The 25084-nt window shown below is 45.7% G+C and overlaps 3 protein-coding genes across 5 annotated transcripts; all 3 read right to left on the bottom strand.

Moving 5' to 3' along the window:
* Positions 1-2993: 2993 nt before the first annotated feature.
* Positions 2994-6257, bottom strand: LOC100833262 (O-methyltransferase ZRP4). Of its 2 annotated transcripts, none has more exons than XM_014898826.2 (2): positions 5087-6257; positions 2994-3486 (listed from the first exon to the last, which is right to left on the bottom strand). In XM_014898826.2, the coding sequence occupies exons 1-2, from the start codon at positions 5870-5872 to the stop codon at positions 3187-3189; spliced, it is 1086 nt and encodes a 361-aa protein (XP_014754312.1). In that variant the 5' UTR covers positions 5873-6257; the 3' UTR covers positions 2994-3186. The 2 variants fall into 2 exon arrangements, with proteins under 2 accessions (XP_014754312.1, XP_003568107.1); XM_003568059.4 differs by lacking the exon at positions 2994-3486 and adding an exon at positions 3586-4037 and having other exon boundaries at positions 5087-6255.
* An 8988-nt stretch (positions 6258-15245) lies between these two features.
* On the bottom strand, positions 15246-17096 carry LOC100832950 (acetylserotonin O-methyltransferase 1). Of its 2 annotated transcripts, none has more exons than XM_003568058.4 (2): positions 16946-17096; positions 15246-16763 (listed from the first exon to the last, which is right to left on the bottom strand). In XM_003568058.4, the coding sequence occupies exon 2, from the start codon at positions 16641-16643 to the stop codon at positions 15498-15500; it is 1146 nt and encodes a 381-aa protein (XP_003568106.1). In that variant the 5' UTR covers positions 16644-16763; positions 16946-17096; the 3' UTR covers positions 15246-15497. The 2 variants fall into 2 exon arrangements, with proteins under 2 accessions (XP_003568106.1, XP_024314988.1); XM_024459220.1 differs by having other exon boundaries at positions 15246-16758; positions 16946-17029.
* A 2392-nt stretch (positions 17097-19488) lies between these two features.
* LOC100831021 (acetylserotonin O-methyltransferase 1) lies at positions 19489-20679 on the bottom strand. The gene is made up of 2 exons (XM_014898911.2): positions 20036-20679; positions 19489-19869 (listed from the first exon to the last, which is right to left on the bottom strand). Exons 1-2 carry the CDS (start codon positions 20660-20662, stop codon positions 19657-19659), a joined length of 840 nt encoding a protein of 279 aa, XP_014754397.2. The 5' UTR covers positions 20663-20679; the 3' UTR covers positions 19489-19656.
* Positions 20680-25084: the final 4405 nt, after the last annotated feature.

Below are 25084 nucleotides of genomic sequence, written 5' to 3'. Positions count from 1 at the left end.
TTCTGTACTGTATGCCAAACTTGTGCATTGTTCTTCAAGGTGAACAGAATAACTACATAGATCCTGGTAACATCCCACAAACCCTAATCGGGTTTACCTCCACACGAACACATAATGAAGTTACACAATGAATAACTTCTTCAGCAAACTTCTATGATGATGATTGTGAACCAAAACAACAACCAGAATTATGGGATGGAGGGAGTACCTTAGAACAGGCATAACCTGTTGGAATTTTGGGTTAGGCCCAAGGCCCAATCTGAAATTAATTCCTGAAAAATCTCAAAAGCCCATTCATGTAGTGGGATGAGGAAGTGGGAATAGTCCCACATTGCTAGTTTAGGGAGAGTTGGACCAATATATAAGATAGGTTGGTTCTCACCTCTTGAGCAAGTGAGCAAGGGAAATTCCTACGCGCGCTCCTCCTCCTCCTCCGCTCGCCTCGTCACGACGCGCGCGCGGCGGCGTTTCGTGGATCGAGATCGGGTCGTGCTTATCTTTTTGGCAGTCGGAATTCGTTGCGGACGCGTAACAAATCCCGATAATAGCGGAGTCGGTTTTGGTTTCCTAAACCGAACCGAAGTCCGCCTGCGTGCCTATATAATAAGACTATCCCGGACTCCGGAAAAACGACGCCACAACCCTAGCCGTCACGCCCACGATCCAATCTCGTTGTTCGCTGCCAACTGCTGCTCCATCCCGTCGGCTGCGTGCACAGATCGCCGGGAGAGCAGGCCTCCGGAACCCCGACCTTCGAGATCCTGCCCGGGAGACGGTCGATAAGGTTTTTGGGGAGCGTTCTCACGCGACTGCTCGCTTCTTCACGTCTCTGTTTCGTCGGCATCTTCATCACCAATGGCCGACGACCTCGGAGATTCCGCGGCTCAGGCTGCCGCTTTAGCTCAGCAGCAGCAGGCTGCACAACTCCAAGCACAACAGCAGGCTGCCCAACTCCAAGCCCAGGCAACTGCTGCTGCACAGGCGCAAGCGCAGGCACTGGCCGCTGTTCAGGAGGTAGTCAAGGCTGCAGCTGCTGCCGACGTGAACATCGACGCCACCGGACTCGTCACCGACCTCAACAAACAAACACAAGAAAAGAGCACAGCACCGTACGTAATCTGCTCTTTCTTGCTGATTTTGATTAGTAGTTCTATTATTCATGCCGTGAAATTAGATGAGTTTTATTGCTGTGCGTTGCTATTTAATTTGTCTAGTTTGCATGATATAATGTGCTACATGTTTTACACACTGCTTTCTGGATTAAATATTCATCGAAATTACCTAATTTATCAACATAACCATGTATCCGGTTAAAACCAGCTTCCAGGAAGATCGTCCACTGTTGCAGTCTTGCTCATCGCCATTGACAAACATGATCCTCAGATCGAATTTGGCCTGCACCCAGGGGAGTGCGGCCGGTGCGGCCGAACAGGGCCCCAAATTTGAAGGGGCCCCAAAATTTTCTGCTATTTAGACCAGGCCTACAGCTCCTTAGACATTAGCTCCTTAGACATTAGCCCATTCATGGGGAGGCTGAGTGCTCGCGTGGAATTCCAGCGCCGAGTTCCTGTCTTCCCGAATGAGGAATCCCGAGCGCTTCGTCTTAATTTTTCATCGCGCGCGATGACTGGACCATGGACGCCCTCGCCCGATCCAATCAACCCAATATATTTGGCAATTACCAATTGTCGACGGCGTCGTTTTTCTCTCGATCTCGTCTGATCGTCTCGCCTAGGAGCCCAGAGCAGCAATTCGACCAGGACACAAACACGCAGGTCACATGTGAGTGTCGTGATGGCTTTATTGTCCGTCTAATAGCCTAGCAACATCACAATCATATCAGTTTTTCCATAGATTGTTGGCTTGTATCCCTTTAATTTTGTTTTATTCATCGTTTATATCTAGTGTTTCACGAGAATAGTCATGTCTGCATGGATCCTACTCCCCCGGTCCTAAATTTTTGACTCAAATTTGTCCAAATATGGATGTATCTATTCTTAAAAAACGTCTAGATATATGTAATATTTCGAAAAAATTTAGGATCGGAGGGAGTAGCTTATTTAGATGTAAGTGATACAACTAGATTTGGACTTTTTGATGTGGTAGAAAATGAACTAAAGCTTGTTGATCTTGATATAGATGATGTGAAAGGACAAGGTTATGATGATGGGACATAAAAGGAGTGATGTACTAATTTTTAGTTCATTAGTTCTATTTATTTTAGTGAGCTATAGGAGGCCTCATTTGTAATTTGGCACAGGGCCTCAGATTTTGCAGGCCCGGTCCAGTCCTGCCTGCACCCCTATGCGCTTCGCGCTTGATGGACCTGCTCCGATCAATATATTGATGATGATCACCTTTCCTCCAACATGCTCTTTTGGTGGAATAGCCTTGTTGCAGTTCTTTAGTATCTCGATTCTGGACAAACTAGGGCTTGGATCTGAGAGAAACCCAAGGACGCTGCTTTGCGACGTACGGGCGGCCGTTGTTGGCCGCCTAATGGTAGAAAGAGCGGAGACTGATCTTGCGAGACGAATCAGGAAGAATTAGCCTTTGCCCCATCATTGCCGTTGCCGCCCGCCGGCCGGTTGCAACTCTGGTGAATTCGGAGAGGACGACACTGGAGAGGAGATGAGACGAAGCGAACCGTTGTTGCCTGACAAAATTTCGACGGAGCCCCCAACCGCTCGTGATCGACGGATCCACAGCCCACAGGTGCATGGGAACTACTTTGACGGGTGAGGTTCTTTTCAACTATATGTAGAGTTCCTCATTTTCGACCTTGACATAGGAAAGGTCTTTGTGTTAGTTCTTTCTTTCAGCTGCATATTCCCGAACTATGTGGTTGATTGGTTGTAGAAGCTACATAAGCTACTCCCTTTCTAGAATTTACTTGACATTTTCTTGCGTTTGATGTATTCCATCCTGATGCTACTAGAGTACTCCTGTAAGTTGAACCGAACAGGTACACAACATTTTGTTTACAGGAAAGAGAAACAACCACACAACTTTTGGATCAAGGCTTCGGACATAAATAGATATACATTTTGCACGGTCGGGAGTACATGCAACAAAGGGAAAATAATCTGAGAAATCGCTACGTACATGAACATGAACAGATCGGGCATAATCCTACAACGCACAAACCAATTTCTTATTGGGCTGAGGTGCACATTCTTCAACTATTTATGGGTAGACCTCTATGATTGACCGGAACCCTAGAACCGGCATGATCTTGTAGCCGCTAAACCCAGCTTCCAGAAAGATCTTTTCCCACTCTTGTTCATCTCGCTCGATGCCATTGACAAGCATGATATAGAGGTCGAACAAGGCATGCATCTCTTGGTGCTTCACGGCTGACTGCCCTACTCCAACCACTATGTCAAAGATTATGACCTTACCACCATTCTCTCTCGAAGGAATAGCTTTCTTGCAGTTCTTTAGTATCTTGACACACTCATCGTCGCCCCAGTCATGCAGGACCCACTGAAAAAAGGACAAACATTGAGAGCTACAAGTCTAAGGGCCTCTTTGATTCGCAGGATTTTGATAACGTAGGGATATAGGAATTTGAGTCCTTCCATGTAGGTGAAACCACATGGAATTCAATTGAAATCCATAAGTTAATTGAATGGATTGGACTTAATCGGACAATATCCCCAAAAAATCCTTATTGGGTTTAGACATGCATGCATGATGGCATAAGTACACATACAAGCCCTTGTTCACCAAACTTTTCACGGGTAGACCTCGATGATTGATCGAAACCCTAGGACCGGCATGATCTTATAGCTGCTAAAACCAGCTTCCAGGAAGATCTTCTTCCACTCTTGCTCATCTCGCTCAATGCCGTTGACAAACATGATGTAGAGATCGAACAAGGCCTGCATCTCTTTGCGCTTTGTGCCTGATGGCCCTGACCCGACCACTATGTCAATGATTATGACCTTTCCACCATCCTCTCTCGGAGGAATAGCTTTCTTGCACTTCTTTAGTATCTTCACACACTCCTCATCGCCCCAGTCATGCAGAAGTGACTGAAACGAACAAATGCCGAGGGCTATACATAAAATCTATGTGGCTTTAAATATTAAAATGCTGCAGTGATGACCATGATGCAGAATTTTGCGATGATATTACCTATGCAGACAAAAATGTTGCATGCGAGCTTTTTTTTGGGAATGACAACGCCTAGAATCTGATTCTGTGAGATCAGACATTACCGAAGGGTGACCGATGTTTTTTCCACACCGCCTGACCTAAGCCTGGGGCGCCCCTTTTTAAATACACGTTGCATTCTGGCGCTATCTTATACCAACCATCAACTTCCAGTGCCATGTCCCTATAAGGCTATAAGTCATCACTTTATATTTCTTGAGGGCAAGTCGTCACTTTATAGAGACCACCTTTGTATATTTAGATTTTCTTAGTAAAGATTTTAGTGGTGTCCCGCATCACGATGATGCATACAGATCTTTGTTCTAGATGTACATTCAACTTTCAAGTCATGTCACCGTCGCCATGCATAGATATATTTCGACCATACACAGCTTCATATTTTAGCTTCACTTGTAAAAGGAATATACAAACTCATGCATATATCATCAAGTCACAATCAATAGACCCGCAAAACTAAGAGTGTTCCTTTCTAACTGACTAAGAAATTATAACTTCTGAGTCGAAAATCACAATAGGTCGATTTTTACTGGGAGTGTCTATTTCTGTTTCTCAGTCGACGATCATAGCCATCCAATTAAGATTTTCTCATCATTTTATACTTGTATGAATCTTGCATGAATCTCCATGATTGGATCAGATGGTTATTAGAGTTGACTTAGAAATAGTTATTTCTCAGTCGCCTTAGAAATAACAAAACTAATTTTTGTTTTATTTCCGGAGGAAATTTGGGTTAAGTTGTTTCACATTTTCAAAATTATGCAACTCTATTAATTTGAAAATGTGCAATTCTAGCTATATCTCATATATATCGTGCAACAATTTTTCCGTCTCACACCACAAATAGCAAATCCAAAAAGAATAAGAAAAGCAGAAAAGTTTGCTTGACGACATATATAAACGTACGTACCTTGAGGAAGACAGCGTCTGCCGGTGGAACGCTCTCAAACATGTCACCGGCGACGTACTTCACGCCGGAACCACTCGGAGCCCTGGCGACGACGTGCGCAAGGTCCATCACGCTGCACTCGAGCCGCGGGAACGCCTTGGAGATAACCTGCGACGCCGCGCCGAGCCCTCCCCCGACGTCCACAAGCGAACCCACCCCCTCGAACACCTGGCCGCACTCTTTCACGGCGACGTCCATGATGAAGCGGCTGTCGGAGACCATGCCGTCGTTGATGAGCGCATCGAACCACGGGTCGCGCCCCGCCATGTCCCACAGGGCCTCGCCGTGCGTGTGGCTGAAGATGCACGGGTCCGGCATCGGGTGCCGGAACCAGGAGCCGATCTCGAGGAACGGGATGACCAGGGCCGGGTTCAGGAGCATCGCCATGATCGAGGCCAGGTTCCGGGGCCGTGAGCTTACGAGGAGCTGGGTGGACGGCGTGAGAGTGTATGTTGGCTCGTTTGCGGGGGTTTTGGCGTTGTGTTGTTGGAGGGTGAAGACGCCGGAGGCCGTGAGCGTGCGCATGAGGCGGCGGAGGCAGGGGATCTTGGAGGGGTGGATGTCGACCTTGGTGATTATCTGGGGGAGCGTGGCGGCGCCGCCGTGGCTGTGGATGGCGTCCGCGAGCTTGAGGTCCAGCGCCGACTTGAGCGCCATGGACTTGATGTAGGAGAAGGTGGTCGTCCACAGCTCGAGCTCCGCGTCGAGGAGCGCCGCCTGGTCGGTGCTCTGGCCGTTGATCGCCATGACGACTGATGAGTAGTGCTTCTAAGAGCTAAGTCCGTTTGTTTGGGGCTGATGCTTAGAGAGAACAAAATGCGGCCTCTATTTATACACAGAATGAGCGGTGCTACGACGTCAGTACGTGCGGCATTACCGAGAGGCCGGCCGGCCGGCCGGCCCTTCGTCCCAGGAACCGCGACGGCTCAGCCGCTGTCGGTTGAGGACTTGGGACAACGATGTGGATGCGGGTGCGGCACCGGATGTCGAAAGTACGATCTGAATGGCTAAAATGGAAGCGTGGTCACGGCTGATCTCCGGCGCCCCGACTCGGCGAGACAGCAGAGAGAAGGAGGAGTCGGTGATCGGAGGTGGAGTTCAAGGGGAGAAGCCAATCCCTCCCTACGACCCGATATTCGTGCTAGAGTAACTTTTTTTTAATAAGTTCAGCAATGCAATGTAATTATCTAATAAAAATATGCAATGCAACATTGACGGTGTATCGATTTGAAAAGTCTTTTTTACTACCGTCCATTTGAGAGGGAGAAGCAGTACTTCCTCCAATTCATAATAAGTATCAGTAATTTAGTATAAAGAGTTGTAGGCTCTCCGTTCAATATAAAATGACTTAAATTTGTATAAATATATATGTATCTATATATTAAAATACGTCTAGTTACGTGTAATATTTTGGCACTTAATATGAGACTGAGTATTGTGGATTGAAAGGGGTAACAGATTCTTCAAAGGTAACGGCACAACAATTGTGGTTTTCCTAGGAAATGGGTTTACCGAAGAAAACGTTGTATTTTATTTTTTTAATGTATGCCATGAATGAACATGTAAACCTCAAATTAAAATAGAACTAGCCGTTCATTATTCTATATTTGTATTTACATTATTATATTCCTGCAAAATCATCTTCAAAGTAGAAAAATATTAAATTCAAAGCTCGCCTCAGGATCTGATGACGTACCTTGAACTCTTTTTCGTCTTCCCTCTTAACCCTACCTCCGTCTAGTGTCTTTTCCGTATTTACTTTGTAATCTCTCCAGGTCGAACTTGGCGACCATCTTGACAATGAATAAGACAATGTGTTGTTTTGTAAAAGAAAAGTCAGTTTTACTGGCTTTGGGCCAATTAATCATGCACTCTGACGTGGCTCACGTCCACATTAAAATATAACAATAGTAATGAAACAATGTCGTGTTAATAAAAATTTCAACAGCATATCATTAAAATAAGAGATCTCATAATATTAAATGTATTCTAGTAGTAAAATTGATTTAAAACAATGATACCCTTTTTTCGAAAGCAAACATGAAGTTGATGCCTAAGAAAATTATGTTGATATTAAAATTTGGGACTCTGCACTTAGCGGGGCCAGTAAGAACGCTGCTTCCGGTATCATATCATGTGAGTGGGTAAACTGGAAAAGATTAGATAACTGAGTAAACTGATTTGGAGATTGCAACACGAAATGTCTTTGGAATGAGAGGCGGCGTATCTATACAAGTAAGCCGCGAAGAAAGGGGCACCGATGGGAGGGTACACGTCGACGGTTCCTGTACCTTTCTGTCGCGGTGCGCGCGTTCTTCGCGCATGGCTCTGCTGGGTGCACGTCGACAGGTACTGTGCATTCATCGGTGCGCCTTCGTGCGTGGCTCTGCTGGACGCACGGACACTGTGCATCCGTCGGTGCGTTTGTTCTTATCCGCTCCAGTCCGTCGTAAAGCCTCCTCGCAGCCTTCCTTTTCTCCCCCTAGCCCCGTCTCTCCACCCTCCCCGGCGACCTGCCCCCTTCACTCTCTCCGCCCGTCGGCCTGCCTCCGCTGCTCCACGCCGCACTCTACACGGAGAGGCCGAAGCCTAGCACTGCCGACCTCGAGTCCTGCCTGCCATGGCGCCCCCCTACCCACCCAGGACGAGCCGTCCTCCTCCGATCCGTAAGATCCCTCCTCGATCTAGGCTCCTAGGGTTCCAGATCTGGTGATTGCTTTCGTGATTTTTTTTGGGTGGGATTTGGTACATGCAGATGCAGTGCCGGTGCGCGGGCTGCACCTGGAAGGTCGAGAAGGCGATGGTCTCCATCTGGAGTTTCGGAGGTACCAAGTACCAACAGCCTCCCTAACTCCTTGTATGATTTACTTTATGTGTTTTTGTAAAATACTTTAATTCTCGGGGACATTTTGCTTGAATGTTGGTGTGATAGAAGTCCGTACGTCGACAGCTTTACCAATGGCTAAAGACGAAGACAAGGAAGGACGTCAAAATTGTATCCACCGGCTAAGAATCATGATCAGGTACTTCTTTTGTCTACGAGGGCAGAATGAAGGGCACCGTCACATTCTTGGTTTCTTGAATGGATGTATCTTGATATTTACTTTGGTATCCACTAGAAATAGCAAATGATCATGTGTATTGTGTGCTTGCTAGAAGGATAATACGCAGTCGTTAAGGGAGCCACAGGGTTCCTATTTCCATACTGCTTTCCCTTATCCCGACTAAAGTACTACCTGGTTGCAGAAAATGATATTGGTTCTTGGAAGTAGTTCAGGAGTTGGGGGCACTACAGCTTCAGCTTCACCTTTACCGGATCAGCTATCCTGAGCTCTAGCACCATCAGGAATATTTCAGTCTGACGATGAGGACGTGGAGCCAATTGAGGAGCAGATCATCACCTTTAGGGAGCTCACGGCAGCCACGAGCAAGTTCATAGCTGATTGCCTTCTATGGGAGGGTTGCTTCAGACCATAATAGCGAGTTGGGTACTTAGACCTTCGAGAAAATTGTAGTGGCAATATTATGTTCGCTCTGTTGATTTCTCTAGATAAAATTATTTAGTAATATTTTCCTCCATAAGCTTTTATGGTTTCCATGATGCATGATAGTTGATAATCGGCTTGGGTTTTAAACGAGACCTTCCTTTTCCCACTTCTTAGTGTTAATCCTAAATGTGGCCTGAGGAGTCGAGGACAAAAAAACACAATGAGGGGAAGCAAATAGTTAAGAGGTAAGCAATATATCTCTTTTCAGAAGTTCATACACGAGGATTTTGGATATATCTGCATTCAATTGTAGTTCCAAGCTAGAACATTCCAGGTTTATAGCTCCTAGGATTAGCTTGCTAATTGCTATTTAAACTTTTTTATGCCATTTTTCATAGGAACTACATGATCACTTAGTCTTGACAGATGAGAAGATATCCAGTTTTCCCCCGATGGTCAAAGTGTTGGAGTATCCTCTCAAGGTAATTTCTTTATTTGCAGTTTAGTGATCACCAAGTGCTAATTTTATGACACAATAAGAGCCTTGTCCTTTAGTGCAGCAGACCACTAAATCTTTGAATTTTCTTATTCTTACAAACTCCAAGCTTTTTTCCCTGGCTATATATGGAATGATTGGAATTCCTTTATCGTACTTGATGTGTGGTATAGGTCTCTCTGCCATGCAATGAGGTATGCATCTAATATAGTTAATGTTTCTTGGCTTCCTGCTATGAACACAATATAATCTGGATCAGTCCATGCTTCTATTTCTATATTCCACTTCGAACCAGCCCTGTATGCATAGCTTTGCTAATTAACAACAGAAAATTGTTGATATTCTCTTCAAACAGAGGCTGTAAAGTATGGAAATGAAATTTCAACCAGATGGTGTTATACTTACTGAACTACATATCTCTGATCTCTCCACTGTATTTTTGCTCGGACTAGGAGTGGTCTTATTTTTAATACTTGATCAAACTTGTGGTGTCAGTTCCACAACCATGGGGGGCTATCATCGTGCCCTATCTGGTGCTCTTTTGATTTAGTAATGTGTGGTTGCCCTGTCACTGGATTTGAACCAAAAGGAGCCTATGAAATTGAAGTGTGTTCTCTTCCCTTTGTTTTACCAAGTGTAAACAGACTTGAAAAGGATCATGTGTGAGTGTTCGATCTCCTATTTGAAACCTGCAGAATTATGAACTAGAATCTTGTGTCCATGATCCATTCACAATTTATGACCTTGACTGTTTGTACATGAAAAATTGACCCAAATATACTTTGTTTTGATGATCCTTTTTCTAAAAATATATTGATTCCTTCAATTGTTGCATGTTTTATATCCTAGCATGTTAATTCAAGTTAAATATTTTCAGGGTCAGTTTCGTTTTGCAAAACATGTTTACTTTTCTTTTTTACATTTGTGACAAATTGGCAATTTCATTCTGCATGATACCAGAAATGTAATTTTTAAGGAGGTGATACAACCCGCCATGGTTCTCTGAAAGCATTCCCTCAACTCCTTACAATCCTCTTCTCATCTGAGAGAGTTTTGAGAAGGTTGTGCCTTTCCATTTCCTCTCTATTTTGTACCTAGCATGTTAATTCAAGTTAAATATGGAATCTCGGTCAATGTAATTAGTTGTTGGTACTCTAGCTAACTTAGTGTGTCATGTGTGATCTCCAAGATTTATTATACTTCACTGCGTAAGCTAAAACCCCATACATCTACTGCCCCATAAAGCTTAGTTGATCATATCAAGTTCAATCATGAACTTGTTTTTTGTGTCGCATTATTATTTGAGCATCTGGGTGGCACAAACAAGTTCTTAATTCTGATCATATCAGGACCAAAGGACCAACTCTTTTTATGATAGGATTGGGTTTCCTTTTTGAAATATTATAATAAGGATTAAACAACACCTTTTGGAATTGAGCATTGACTCTGCATTCTTACTAGAGTAAGCACAAATGCATGTGCTTGTAAGTAACACATGATTGTTGTGTTGCTTCTGATCATAAATATTAGATTATTAGCTGTAGCAGCCAGCAAGCTGTTATTGTTCCTCTGCAGATTTGCAGCACACACTTGGTACTTGCTCTTGTTGTGTTAAATTTGATCTTAAAATGTCCAAATTCTTATTTGAAGTTTTCAAATTCGACCAGCTTTTGGGAGATAACGAACTAGCATCAGACTAAAATTTCCAAATTCAAAATTTATTTATTACCCACGCTGGTTTTTGTGTATGGTCTCTTGGTTAGTAAATTACTGTCTAAACAACTTCCCATCTAATTTTAGGTGAAAGAAGACTATGGAATCTGAAGATGGTTTGACTAGCCCAGTTAGGTCATTCCTCAAACATCCGCCTTAAAGAACAGAACCAAGTTCACCTCCACCATCTCCAGGTGTTTTAGAGTTCTTAAGCCCAGCCACCAAATGTTTGGGGTGCTCTTGGGTGCTCTGATCAGATGCAGATTTACAAGCATACCATCCTTCCTGTCGAAAGAAGAGGCTAAAATGGTTCTCGTTTCATTTGGCTGTTTTTTTGTTCAAAAAGAATGTGGAAGCCCGAAAGTAAATAGTTGAAGAATAGATGACTGAGTCGGGCGTGTGTGCTTTATTGTTTTGCATCTTTTATTTTTTTGGTTAATTGAACTTCATACATATACATTGAGAGATTAGCAGCAATACAAATCATTGATCTCCTCTTGTAATTGACTTAATTTCCTCTAAACTTGATCTCCTCTTGTAATTGACTTAATTTTCTCTAAACTGATGTCAAGAAACAATTAAGCGGGGGAAGCATCATTAGCTAAAGAAAGAAAGAAGAAGATAAATGAGAAGCTAAAAATGCTAAATAAATTGGTTCTCTTGAGAGCATCGTGATATGCTGAGTCGTCTGGTTTGCATTGATTGCTATGACTGGCAGAAACCTGTATATGTCTCGCATAGAAAATTTTATGTCTGCATCCGTCCACTGCAGAAACGCACGCGCCCCAAATACCGTCATAGGAGGCGCGCAAGGGCGCGCCCCAACCCTTAGTGGCAATTAAGCTGGTTGGTAGTAAGTAGCATGATTGGTGCACCTGAGTTTTACACTAAATATTTTTGGGACGAGGAAGATGAAGAAAACAGAGGAAATAAGCTATGCTGCGCCGGTGGTTGTAGTTGCATTTTGCTGGAGTTTGGAACGAACTAGGGATTAAGTTGACAAGAGATTTTCTAGTTCAAAATTTTGGCTTAAAATTTAAACTAAAATTTAGAAATTAGCGTACAAGTAAGACATTGGTAGGATCCCACGCGATGCTACCTTACAATGAACTTGGTTCTACATTTGGGCTTGTAACTTGTAAGGTATCTGGTGGTGACAGTGGAACCCGGCTTATGTCATGCGCGAAGAAGAAGAAACGCTCCCAGTCCGACGTAACAAGACACAGATTACAGATAATTAATTAACTCTCTTTGTAGCAAACACAGCCCAGATATGGCTATGTCAGCTTCCTATAGCTAGCTAGGTTGTAGAGTACACTACTCGAGATAAACATGCTGCTTTCTTAACTTAGGTTGGTACGCTTTCCTAGTTGAGACTAATCAAGTTACATAATGCATGTTGCTCTTTTTACTCCACTCCAGTAGCTTAGCTACTCTAAATTTAAACACTTAAACTAAAGACCTCCTTATACTCGTGCTGGGTTAAATATATTATATGTCTCATCTATCAAATCTTGCCTACTACTCCAATAGCCAGCTAACTTGTACAGGACATGCCTGGTCGGACTGAATCTTGTTAGACCTACTGGCTAGTGGACTGATGTGAGGATGGCAGGCAGCGGTGATCATGGTTTTAATCAGCACCCTACTCCGTATTTCTTCGTTACAGTAGCATATCCGAACACCAGAAGCTGTGTTTAAACCATTTCTTCTCTCGCTGTACCGTTATATTCTCGCTATAAAGATGCTAAATGATGGTAAACATAATTTCTTATACCGCGATTAGTTTTTGCGTCAAAATAGTACCCACGTAGCCCTAAAGGCCCAAGCAAGCGAAAAATCTGATGGTTCCTCCTCTGAATCGGAAGATGACATTACCAAGCATTCTCCGTCCAGTTCTGGCCAGATGAGGACTTTATGCTATTTTGTTGCCTCATGGGCCACGATCTTAACGATAGAACCAAGAAATTACAAAGCAACTCCTGTAACCAAGAATTGCAACCAAATCTCTTGAAGACATTTTTTTCATGATATCATTTTTTTTGCAACACAAAAAATTGCGATGTTAGTAAAGAGACTGCAATTAGACTTGAGTGGCAACACTGTCACTCATAGATATCCCTGCACGATGTTGACTATCTTCAAAGTTTTCAAAAATCCCTTTGAGACGTTCTTCCAAAAATATGAGAAACCATGAGCGTTGAACGTATTTGGTCCTGAAATGATCTCCTAAAAATACAGTTCATCAAAAGACAAGATCTTCACCAAGACACATGCAAAAGGACTCCAAAGCCACAGAAGACTTAACCAACGAAAGCACCGTGACAAACTGACAAAAACTCATCAAATCTGTACGAACAAATCTGCGAGGACACATACCCAAAATCCGCAAGATCAAACACGATGGCATCGCACCCTCTAACATAGCATTGCCAATTAAGACCACACAACAAATATTACTAAGCACTTGTGGATGTGTATAGTATGCCCCGATGTTTCTTTCGGCTCACAGCGCCAAGATGGCGGGAGGAGACGCGAGGGACTTGCGAATTCCGGTGGAGATGGGATAAGATGTAACTGTTTTTTTTTTTGAGAATTGGGTAAGATGTAACTTTTTTTGTTGAGAACACAGTACAAACGCAGACCCTCACAACACGCGCAAACACTCACCCCTATGAACGCACACACGCACACTCTACCCCTATGAGCACCTCCGAAAGACTGAGCCTACAGTGAAAGGGCATTTCGATTCCTAAGTGTTTTGGTGTTAATGACAACATAACTTGTGGACTAATCGTGCGCCAAGTGTTTTCAAATTTTATAACTAGTGTTGTGACACGATTCTTCGCCCTCAAAAAGGAAAGAAGAGTATAAGGATTTACGGCTTTTTACTTTATTGAGTCGTAGGAAAATCCGTACTATGAAGAGGGAGTCCATTTGGGAACGCTTTGTGTGAATCAACTTCACATACACAAATCTACTAAATTGCACCCACATAAAGCCTAAACCCAGTTTTGAGTTGAGAGTTGTCGTTATCCTGCTTTGTCAGTCAGACTTCTTCAGAGATGGCCGGTACTACCGCCTAGATAGCCGGAGGTTCCGGTGGGCGGAAGTTCTGCCCTGGTACCGGTCTAGTACTGAAACGCTACTGGAATCCTACTGCGTATAGCGGTAGGAGACCGGTAGCAGGGCGGAAGTTCTACCCCCTAGAACTTCCGGTTCACTACCGGCCTGGTACCGGTGTTACTGAAATGTGTCCTAACGTATAAAAGTGCCTTCGTCCCCAACGGGTTTCCGGGCCTGAGCACACCCAGTTCATCTCCATTCTCTCACTCAAGAACACCAAGAGCTTCAAATCTCGAGATCTCTCTCCCTAGTGCATCCCCCAAGCCAATACTTTGAGAAAGGGTTGAGAAGAGCTCGATCTAGAGTTTCACCAAATCAAAAGTTGATTCCCCTCGGATTTTGTTACTCTTGGGATTTTGGGATTTCTAGCCGGAAGGTATCTCTTCAAGCACTCCAATCTTGTGAGGAGGTGTTTGAGGATTTGGGAAGGAGCCTCCAATTTAGTTGTGGATTTGTGCCGTTCCCTTTGTTTGTAAAGGTTTGGCGTTCGCCTTTAAGAAAGCCATTAGTGGAACTCACCTCGCCTTTGTGGTGTTGTGAGAGCTCATCTCACATTTGTGGTGTGGTGAGTTGGAGAATAAAGTGAGCCTTCGTGGCGTCTCTCCCTTTGTGGTAGAGCACTCTTCCAAACGGAGACGTACACCGATCCCAATTGGTGAAACTCCGGTGAAATTTTCGTCTTCCCGTGTGGTATCATATTTGCCCCTTTACTTACTTGTTTTACTTCATTGTCTATACTTTGCTTCGGCTAGTGCTTCGGTTATTGCATTTCATACTAGGGTTGCATTCCTTTTAAAATTTTTGATGAACCCTAGGATTAAGTGTTTGTATCTTTTAAGAAAAGAAAATTTAAAAGTAAAATTTGTTAGTCGCCTATTCACCCCCTCTATAGTCGACCATGCCGATCTTTCAGGCAGTTATTGAGAGATTGACAAAGTCACCAGCGGGTGGGCTGGTTCCACCATAAGAAACCAGACCACCTTAGCTCGCTCAGTTAACTGGGTAAGACGTTACTGAACCCTTATTTTCGCTTGCCCCCGCCGGCCCGCCAGACACTTCTCCGTGGTTCCGTGGCAAGCAGCAGGTTGGACTACCAGCTACTCCGCTTAAAAACTAGGCCTCCATCTATTCACTGGACATGGCCGCGGCAGCCCAAAACCCAGTACTATGGCGCAACCTGTCCATGGCCGAAAACGATAGCCCGGCCATCTAACGATCTGCTATGATATGGATAACATTACCGACCTGTACTGTAGGTGCAATGCAAACATGTAGTCACAAGCCCCGTGCATAAATCTACCCTTAAAAATTGGAGCATCCAATTTTGCCGTCAATTGATTCACAAGATACAGAAATGACTGATGTTGATTTTCGCTGCACGCATCTCCTGATCCAAACACGAGAAACACACCACTGAATTTGGGCAGATTTAAAACCTGCCCAAATTTGATAGACAATTAAGTGGATTACACGAAACGTAAGTACGTAGACAGCACAGGATACAGAGCTTGACCAATGACCATGCATTATTCTTGCAGCTCTGATCTGATCAAGGATAGACCTCGATGATGGACCTGATGCCGAGCACCGGCATGACCTTGTAGCCACTGAAGCCGGCCTCCAGGAAGATCTTCTCCCACTCGTGCTCCTCCCGCTCGCGCCCCTCGAACACCATCAGGAAGAGGTCGTACACCACCTGCGCCTCCTCCAACATGGCCTCGCCGCCGGCTTTCCCGGAGCCGACCACCATGTTTATGATTATCACCTTCCCGCCGGCCTCTCTGGTCGGGATGGCCTCCTTGCACCTCCGTAGAATCCTCACGCACTCGTCGTCCTTCCAGTCGTGCATCACCGACTTGAGGAGCACAGCGTCGGCCGGGGGTACGTCCTCGAACATGTCGCCGGCCACGAACCGCACAGCGCCGTCATCGGGGGCCTCCGCGACGACGTGAGGGAGGTCCAGGACGGTGCACTGGATGTGCGGGAACGCGGCGGCCACGGCGCTCGCGATGGCGCCGGTGCCGCCGCCCACGTCCACCAGCGACGTCACCCCGTCGAACACCTCGCGTGCATGGTGGTTGCCGCCGCCGTCGGTCCTCAGGAGGAGCACCTCGGCAATGAAGCGGCTGTCGGAGTCCATTCCGTCGCCGATGGACTTGCTCAAGGCGGGGTCCCGGGCCGCCATGTCCCAGAGGTCCGCGCCGTGGTGCATTTCAAAGATGGACGACCGCGCCGGGCGCAGATCGTCGTCGTCCGTGAGGAACCACGCGCTCATGCCGAAGAATGGCGCCGCGAGGTTCGGGTCGCACATGAGGGACACGAGCCGGGACAGTGATCCTGATCCCGGCGGTGTGACGAGGAGGCGGGAGGCCCGGGTGAGCCCGTAGACCGGGCCGTCCGGCTGCTGGGTGTCGTCGACGGTGAAGAAGTTGGAGACGGCGAGCACGCGCATCAGGCGGCGCAGGCGCGGGAGCCTGGAGGGAGGGAGCGCGACCATGGCGGCCAGCTCGCCCAGCGTCGCAGCGCCGCATTGGCTGCGGTGGATGGCGTCCGGAATGCCGAGCTCCACGGCGCATTTGAGCGCCATGGACCTGACGTAGGCGAAGGCGTGGGTGCAGAGCTCGGCGTGGCCCTGGAGCATGTCCTCCGTGCCCATCGTCAGCTCCTTGTCCTCCTCCTCGCCCGTGACTGCCATTGGCGCCGTCGTGCCGCTTGTCGTCGCCGTCGTCGTCCTTAACTGGCTGCTCTGTTGTTCTTGTTCCTGCTTGCTTGCTTGCCAGTAGGTCTAGCTGCTTGTTAAATAGTGGTATCTGTTCTGCAACATGGCGAGCGTATTTAGCAAGATTCATCGTTTCGTCATGATGCAGCAGATCTATCTTGCAGAAAATATTCCGAAGATTATAATCCTTCGGAAGTATTTGAATCAAAGAGGCCGTGAAAATCTTAATCTCAAAAAGGATATCTGAATTCTTGACTGCTATCTGATTTTTTACTTACTAATTTGTCCAACAGAAAAATATGTACCCAGAATGGACTTTGTGATCACGGTTCCCACGTGGTGTCTAAAGAAAACTGGAGGTTCTGCAAAGTTTTCCATTTGCTCAAAATGTTTACCAAGTGTTCAGGAACCAAATAGACGAGCTAAACAATACCTACTGCTGCAACAATTTGCGCATACAAACAAAATACTTTTTGCACCCGTGTTCCACGCGGTGGGTCATATGCATATCAATATATAAACAAATCCAAGCACAGGAGTATCAAGAATTGAATAAACCAAACAAAGTCGTTTCCTTTTCACTATGATGTCACATGGCCCAAAGCCAATCAATGCATAATTAAGACATTTCCTCAAGCATTTAGATAGGTTTGTTGAAAATCATTCTTTGTGCAGCTCTGACACGGAAAATTTATGGAGATAATACATTATTGTTTAGGAGAAGACACTGTCAGTAATGACGGCGTATCTTGTGAAAACCTTCATTCGGTGCAAAACCGTGTAAACTTCATAAAAACCATGTTTAAAAGTTTCAAAAAAATTCTACAAAAATACCATGAGTTGGGAGTGTGATGTTCTACAAATCTGCAAAATTTCAAGTTCAAAGTCAAATTTTTTTTGGAAGGAATTAAAAAGAGAAATTTACGATAAAAGTGTCGGACATTGAAAGATCACTATTCACGCAGAATTTGTTTTTTTTTGCTCCTACCAAATGCCATTGAGTTTGGACTTAAAATTTTGCACATATATAAAACATCACTTTTCTAACATATGTAATTTTTTCGATAATTTTTTTAACCTTTTTCGATGGAGTTTTCACAGTTTGCACCGTAGAGGTGGTTTTCATCGGATATTTTGCCGTCACTAATTAGCCTTCAGGATCCTTGAATTGGAATTGTGTGCAAAAGTGAATCACAATTTTCACTAGCTAACATCATGCATTTTATACTTACTTAAATAGCACTATCACAATGGTTCATATAGTTTGATTTTCTTTAAGTAAATTTCAAGAAACCACAGGTTTTGGGGTTGGGTTTTCAAGGAGGCACAGGTTTTGCGTCTTGCCACAGAAAACCACAGGTCCAGAGCCTAATTGTTTCAGAAAACCTAAATGACTAGGATAAGGCATTTTGACAGCGAAACTGACAGATATGGATCACAAGTAAGTCGCCACGTCAGACAATCTCTCTTTTCCCCAACCCCCTCGCCTTAGTTTGTATTTGCACCCAACTCCAAATCACATTTAAACAAAAAAGTTAACTCGGCAGGGGCGGGTCACCGGTCGCCGGCGATGGGATGGGGCAGGCAGGAGGCGGCCCGGGACTGGGGCTGGGGCAGACGGAGGCGGAGGCGGCACCGGGCAGGGGCGCGGGGCGGGCGTAGGCGGAGCGGCACGGGGCGCCGGGCAGGGGCGGGCAGAGGCGGAGGCGGCGCGGGGCAGGAAAATATGTGCTAATTTCCTGTTTTTTTTTACTTAATTTGGAGTTGGAAGCAAACTGCAAATATAGACTAAGATGAGGGGCTAGGAAAAAAAGAGTCTGTCTGACGTGGCGACTTACCTGTGGGTCCTACCTGTCAGTTTCGTTGTCAAAAGTGCTTAATCCAGGTCATTTGGGTTTTCGGAAACAAATTAGGCTATGGACATGTGGTTTTCTGTGACAAGACGCAAAACCTGTGCCTCCATGAAAATCTAACCCCAAAACCTGTGGTTTCTTGAAATTTACTCATTTTCTTTTTTTCTTTTTTGGAAAAAAACAGGAGAGAACTCATATTCGAGTTCACTCGTAAGCTGATGACTGATGTGACAAAAACATTAGAGACAAATTAAATTAGATTATGTGTCAAGTTGAGTACCTGAAACAAGCATTGCCAGTTCATTTAGTCCCACGTTATCCAACACAAGATCAGAACAATCTCCAGGAAGAAGTGCTGAGATCAGTGACGGAAATGCTACTCTTTGCCTCTGCTACTCCTGGTGCCAAGATACGAAAAAGATATGAGTAATAATCATCAGAACCTGAGGTTCATCGCATTGCTTATGCCATGACCACTTCACGGTTGATCTATCACATATTTAGTTGTAAAACTCCAAAACATTGACCCATGCGGTGCAGAGAGAAACTGAAATCAGGTTGTGCCATGCATTGGTGCCCTGGGAGTTAAACGGAAATGAAGTAGCCAAGCAAGAGTAAGCGACTGTGGGGAGTTACAGTTATTCTTCGGATGTCCACGAAGGGACACAGAGTTACAGTTATTCAAAACTGCGTCGCACTAGATAGTGGAAATGGAAATGACTAATTTGAACAAAACTCCGCTAAAAAAATTGAACAAAACTATAAGCATGTACAGATCATCTGTTACTATAAGCATATAAACAAACATACATCATACTTAGATGGTAGTTTATATACCCTATCGGAGCAGATTCTATGAAACCTGCAACATATATTTGTGTTGTAATAAGAGAGAGCCAGCTTATGGATCACAATGACTCACAAACATACAATGAGCAGTACACTTATTCATCACAACAAGCCCTAGGAATATGAGAAGACAACACACATGTTGTTCATGCCAGTTTTTGAACATACAATGCAGATTACCCTGTAGTTATTCACTGTGTTCAAGGGTAGAGCTCAATAACAGATCTAACACCCAGCACTGATATAATTTTGTAATCGATGAACCCAGCTTCCATGAATATCTTCTTTCACTCAAATTCCTCTCGCTCTATTCCCTCAGCAAACATGATAAGGAGATCAAAGAAAACCTGTGTCTCTCTTGTAACAATATCATTTGGCCCAGACCAAACTACCATATCTATGATTATCACTTTCCCGCCAGCATCTCTGGGAGAGATAGCTTCCTTGCACTTCTTCAATATCTTGACACAGTCTTCATCGCCCCAATCATGAAACACCCACTAAGACGTACATCAACAAAAGAAAAGGAATATTACCATTAGTCCCTATAATTTTGGAAACCACTGAGGTTTTCTCATAAAAAACCTAGTTTGTTTGGTATGTATAAGCCTATAGTAAAATAAGGATGTGTGCCAAGAGAAGAAGAAAAAAACCTAAAGGATCTACCTTCAGGAAAAGAGCATTCGTTGGTGGAATGTACTCGAACATATCACCAGAAATAAACGACACATGGTCATCAGAAGGAGCATTTGCAACCACGTGGGGAAGATCCAACACGGTGCATTTCATTTGCGGGAATGCCTCCGTAATTGCCCTGGCAGCTCCACCATGGCCTCCGGCAACATCAATAAGTGAGTTTATTCCAAGAAATACATCACCACACTCCCTCAAGATGATATCCATGAGAAAGTTACTATCATAAACCATTGCATTATTGATTAGCTGGTTGTAGGTATCGTCCTGGTCAGCCATCTCCCAAAAGGTAACACCATGAGCCTTTTTGAACATGGACACGGAATTGTCATCTAGGAACCATGAGTGCATGCCAAAGAAAGAGGTAATGATAGTTGAATCAAGCATCAAATTCACAATGGGAAATAAGTTTGACTTAACTTCATCGCTAACAAGGAGGCATGTGGTTGGGGTAAGCCCGTACACAGCCTCCTTGTCTGCCGAGGCTGCTTCATGGATAACAAATATGCCTGATATGGTGAGCACACACATGAGTCGTCTTAAGCGGGGAAGCTTAGACGGATGGAGCCCGATCTTTGTGGCCAGCTCCAACGAGGTCATAGCCCCACCATGGTGTTGGATGGTGTTAAGGATTTGTAGTTCCATCGCACATTTGAGTGCCATGGACATGACAAATCCCAATGCGTGGTGCCAAAGGTCAACTTGGGCCTGGAGCAAATCCTGAGAGCTATGCTTGGCTTGGGTGCACTACTACAAAACGGTCTATATGCAACACCACATCAGTAACGGGTCCGGCGCGACCGTTACTGATGAAAAACATCAGTGTCGGTAGTGGCCACGATCGTTACTAATGAACCGAGTGGGCACCGTCCGTCCCCGCCCAGCCACACATCAGTGGCGGTCGCGCGACCCGACCGCCACTGATGAACACTCATAGCTCGCGAGTTACATCAGTGGCGGTCGGTTAAGGGGCGACCGCCACTGATGAACCATGCATCAGTAACGGTCGGACCAGCTCGATTGTTACTGATGTGTACACGTTTATCAGTAACGGTCGAGAAAACCTCGATCGACACTGATGTAACTCGCGTTTTAAATACGCTGCGCGCTCCGATCTTCGAGCCCTAAGCTTTCCTCTCCCTCCCGATGTCTCTCTCCCCCCCGATCTCTCTCGCCGGCCTCCAATTTCTCTCTGAATTTTTCCAATTTCAAAATTTTTAGCTCCGCGGCCGCCGGCCGAAATTGGGCGTCCTCATCGTCGCCCGGAGTTTCCCTCTCGCTTGCGTGCTCTCTCTCCCTCCTGATCTTTCTCGCTGGCCTCTAATTTCTCTCCGAATGTTTCTAGTTTCAAAATTTTAGTTAGCTCCGGTTAATTAGTACATTAATCTCCTTGTCTAGTTTTCTTGTGTATTGTGTTGTAGATCGAAGGATCGTTCTTGGATGTACGCCAAGAAAAGAGTCAATGCTTGATGGATAACCGAATGGACGGTCTTTTTTGGAGTCGCGCAAGGTGATATGGAACGAAAAGGACTTTTGATGATGCGTTGCCCATGTCGCAAATGTGGAAACACATGCATGATGAAGCCTGAAGATGTTCAGATGCACGTGCTGGCATCGGGTTTTCTCGATGGTTATTCTCGCTGGACTTGTCACGGGGGAGGATGCGGTTGATGTCGGTAGCGGTAGCGAAAATGATGATGTCCTGCGGTATGATCTGGCGAATGATTCCGAGGAAGAAACAAGGATCGATGAGGAGGCTAATGTGGAAGGTGAAGTAGCTCCACGTGGCAGGATTGCCGAAATGCTAGATGACCCGTACCTACGGGACCAGCTGGAGGACCCCGAAGATGAGGCAAAGTCTGCTCAGTTCAAAAAATTGTTGGAGGAGGCAAACACACCCTTGTATGATGGAGCTGGCGAAGAAAACAACATGCTCGAAGTGACGCTCGAACTTTTGAGGCTGAAGGCAGCATCATGCTGGTCAGACAAGGGCTTCACGGGCTTGTTGAGTTACCTTGCTTCGGTTTTTCCACAGCCAAATAAGTTGCCCAAGAGCACATACGTGGCGAAGAACATTACATGGCCGCTCGGATTGGATTGCGTGAAACATCATTCATGTCCAAACGACTGCATGGTATACATTGGAGAGTACGAGAACCATGAGAGCTGCCACATATGCGGTGCATCGAGATACAAGAAGAAAAACGCCAGAGCTGGCGAAGACGATGGGGAAGAAGTGATGAAGGGCAGGCCAGCAAAGACTGTCTGGTATCTTACGACAGGTGGCCGAGTTAACCGTTGGATGTAGAACGTTAAGGATGCGAGGTATCTCGTCTATCACGATCCGGCGTAGGCTGCATTCGATTCTGACGGGCACTACCGTGTGGAGGAAGCTAGGGTCCTAAGACACCCTGCCGATGGGACTCAGTGGAGGAACTTCGACATGGCATTTCCAGAATTTGGGGCAGAGCCCAGAAACCTGAGGCTCGGTCTCAGCACTGACGGGATAAATCCTTTCGGAAACATGAACAACAAGCACAGCACATGGCCAGTGATCTTGTTTGTCTACAACCTTCCTCCATGGTTAATCATGAAGAGAAAGTACATCCACATGTGCATGCTCATACAGGGTCCAAAGCAGTCGGGAGCTGACCTAAATATTTATCTGCAGCTAGTTAAGGATGAGCTGAAGCAGCTTTGGAACCCTGGCAGAGTGGTTTGGGACGCAAACAGGAGGGAGTATTTCACGATGAGAGCAGCGCTTCTGACCTGCGTGCATGACTACCCCGCAAATGGAAATATTTCATGCCAGGTGACACATGGGTACAAGGCCTGTACAAAGTGCGGGGAAAACACGACATCGGAGAAGTTGCCCGCTTCATCCAAAATTTTGTACATGGGCCACCGAAAATTGTTGGATGCTAAAGACCCTTGGAGGGATGACAAGGAAAGGTTCAATGGGAAGACGGAGCACGGGACAGCCCCGAAGGAGAAGTCTGGTATGCAAATCCTCGAAATTGTGAACGATCTTGAGGTTGTCCTCGGAAAGATTGCTGCGAAGAAATATAAGGAATCTGAAGGCGTCGTGTGGAAAAGGAGGTCATTTAGAATGCCACCACAGCATAGATGTCATGCACGTGGAGAAAAATGTATGCGACAACGTGCTGGGGTTGCTGATGAACATTCCAGAGAAGACGAAAGATGGACCCAACGCACGGAAGGACCTGGAGCTCATGTCTATCAGGAAAGAGTTGTGGGGCAAAGATCAAGTGTTGGCAGCCGACAAGAATGGTTTCGTGACGGTGACCACGCGGTGTCGTCTTGCATGTTACAACCCGTACAAAGACGAGTTGCATAGGATGTGCCAGTGCCTGTAGGGCATTAAAGTCCCATCGAACTACTCGTCGAGCATCAATCATCTAGTTGACATGAAGAGTCACAAGCTATCTGGCATGAAGTCTCACGACAACCATGTCATACTCACTCAGTTACTTCCAGTCGCAATCAGAGTTATCATGGAGCCGCACATAAGGGAGACAATCATGAAGCTTTCTGATTTCTTTGACAGCATCTCGCAGAAGTCAATCACCGTTAGACGATGCCAGATACTGAAGGATAGTATGATACAGATTCTGTGCGAGCTCGAGATGTTCTTCCCTCCATCTTTCTTCGATATCTTGGTCCATCTAATGATCCACATATGTGATGAGATCCTGTCCCTAGGGCCCTCGTTCCTGCATAACAACGGCAAGAGAGGAACCATGGTTCTTTATTAAACAATGCAAGCAGGTATTCTACATAGACAACCCGGCAAATAAAGGCCGCGTCGTAGTAAGTAGAGGGAAAAGAAGCATTGTTGGAGTGGACGGAGTTACTTCACAAGAAGACTATGAAGGTTTCCATGATCCGACGACCGCCGCAGATGACGAAGAAGCGGAACGCACGATATTAACGAGGAAAAGAAGAGGGAAAAGAAGAAGTGATGGGAGCGGACTTGCTAATTGGAAAACCACCGCTAGAAGGTGGATGGACAAACCGTGCGAGATCATCAAGAGGAAATGGCCGTCGGTAACTGATGAGGCCGAATGGGAAAAGTTCAAAAAGAAATCGTCTGACCATGCCTTCATTGTGAAGAGTGAATGCATGAGGGCGCTGCGCTTAAGGAAGCCCTTGAACCACAGGCTAGGGAGTGCAGGGAAAGAGGGCAAGAAGAATGTATGACACAACCAGGACCGAATTCTCGAGGCGGCAGGCAGGGTGCCTCCAGTGCATGACATGCTGGAGGACCAATGTGCTAGAGAATATGCACGTCAGCACATGACACCCGAGCAGTGGGTGGGCATTGAGCCAATGCAGCCACTTGTTAAAAAATTTACGGTAAAGGTTCACGTGCATTTAGTTGCTTTCGGCGTTAATTATGACACTCCTGATACATATAGACTCACATCCTGTCTTATATGATAACAGGAAAATGCCCACAAATGAGAGGAGAGCAAGAGGTCAGAAACCTCCGACAACTCCGTGCAGAGCAAGAGGTGGGAGTCGGCTGTGACCGCCGGCTTGCAAAAGGCGGAGCACACGGGCCGTGTTCTAGGAGAAGGCGAAGGGGCCTGCTGGGATGATTATTTCCTGCCTGCTCCGAAGCGAAGCAAGGTCCAGAAAAAGCTCCCCGCTTCTTCTGAGATAATAGAACAAGCTAAGGCGGAGGCGCGAGAGCAGGCATCTATCGTGTCTCAAGAGGTGTCGTGGGAATATGCAGTGCAAGCCGTCCGTCATTTGGTGTCGGCATTCGCCAAAGACCACCCCGCCCTTGGCGCCAAACTCGGGGGAGGAGTGGAAGGTTTGAGGAACCTCCTTCCTCCTCTTCCTCCTCTTCCCCCGCGAAAGAGCACCCCGCTGAAGAGCAGTGCCGCCTCTGACACACGTATGGAGGACGAAGAAACCTACACCCTAGGTTACAGCCCGGCTCCTAGCATGGACAACCCCCCCGCTAGCCAACCATCCCCAAGCGAGGGCAGCCGG

The sequence above is a fragment of the Brachypodium distachyon genome, chromosome 2, assembly GCF_000005505.3.
Source record: "Brachypodium distachyon strain Bd21 chromosome 2, Brachypodium_distachyon_v3.0, whole genome shotgun sequence".
In the NCBI taxonomy this organism is placed as follows: Eukaryota; Viridiplantae; Streptophyta; class Magnoliopsida; order Poales; family Poaceae; genus Brachypodium; species Brachypodium distachyon.
Note: the sequence above shows the minus strand (reverse complement) of the source record. Positions and strands in the feature narration are given on the sequence as shown.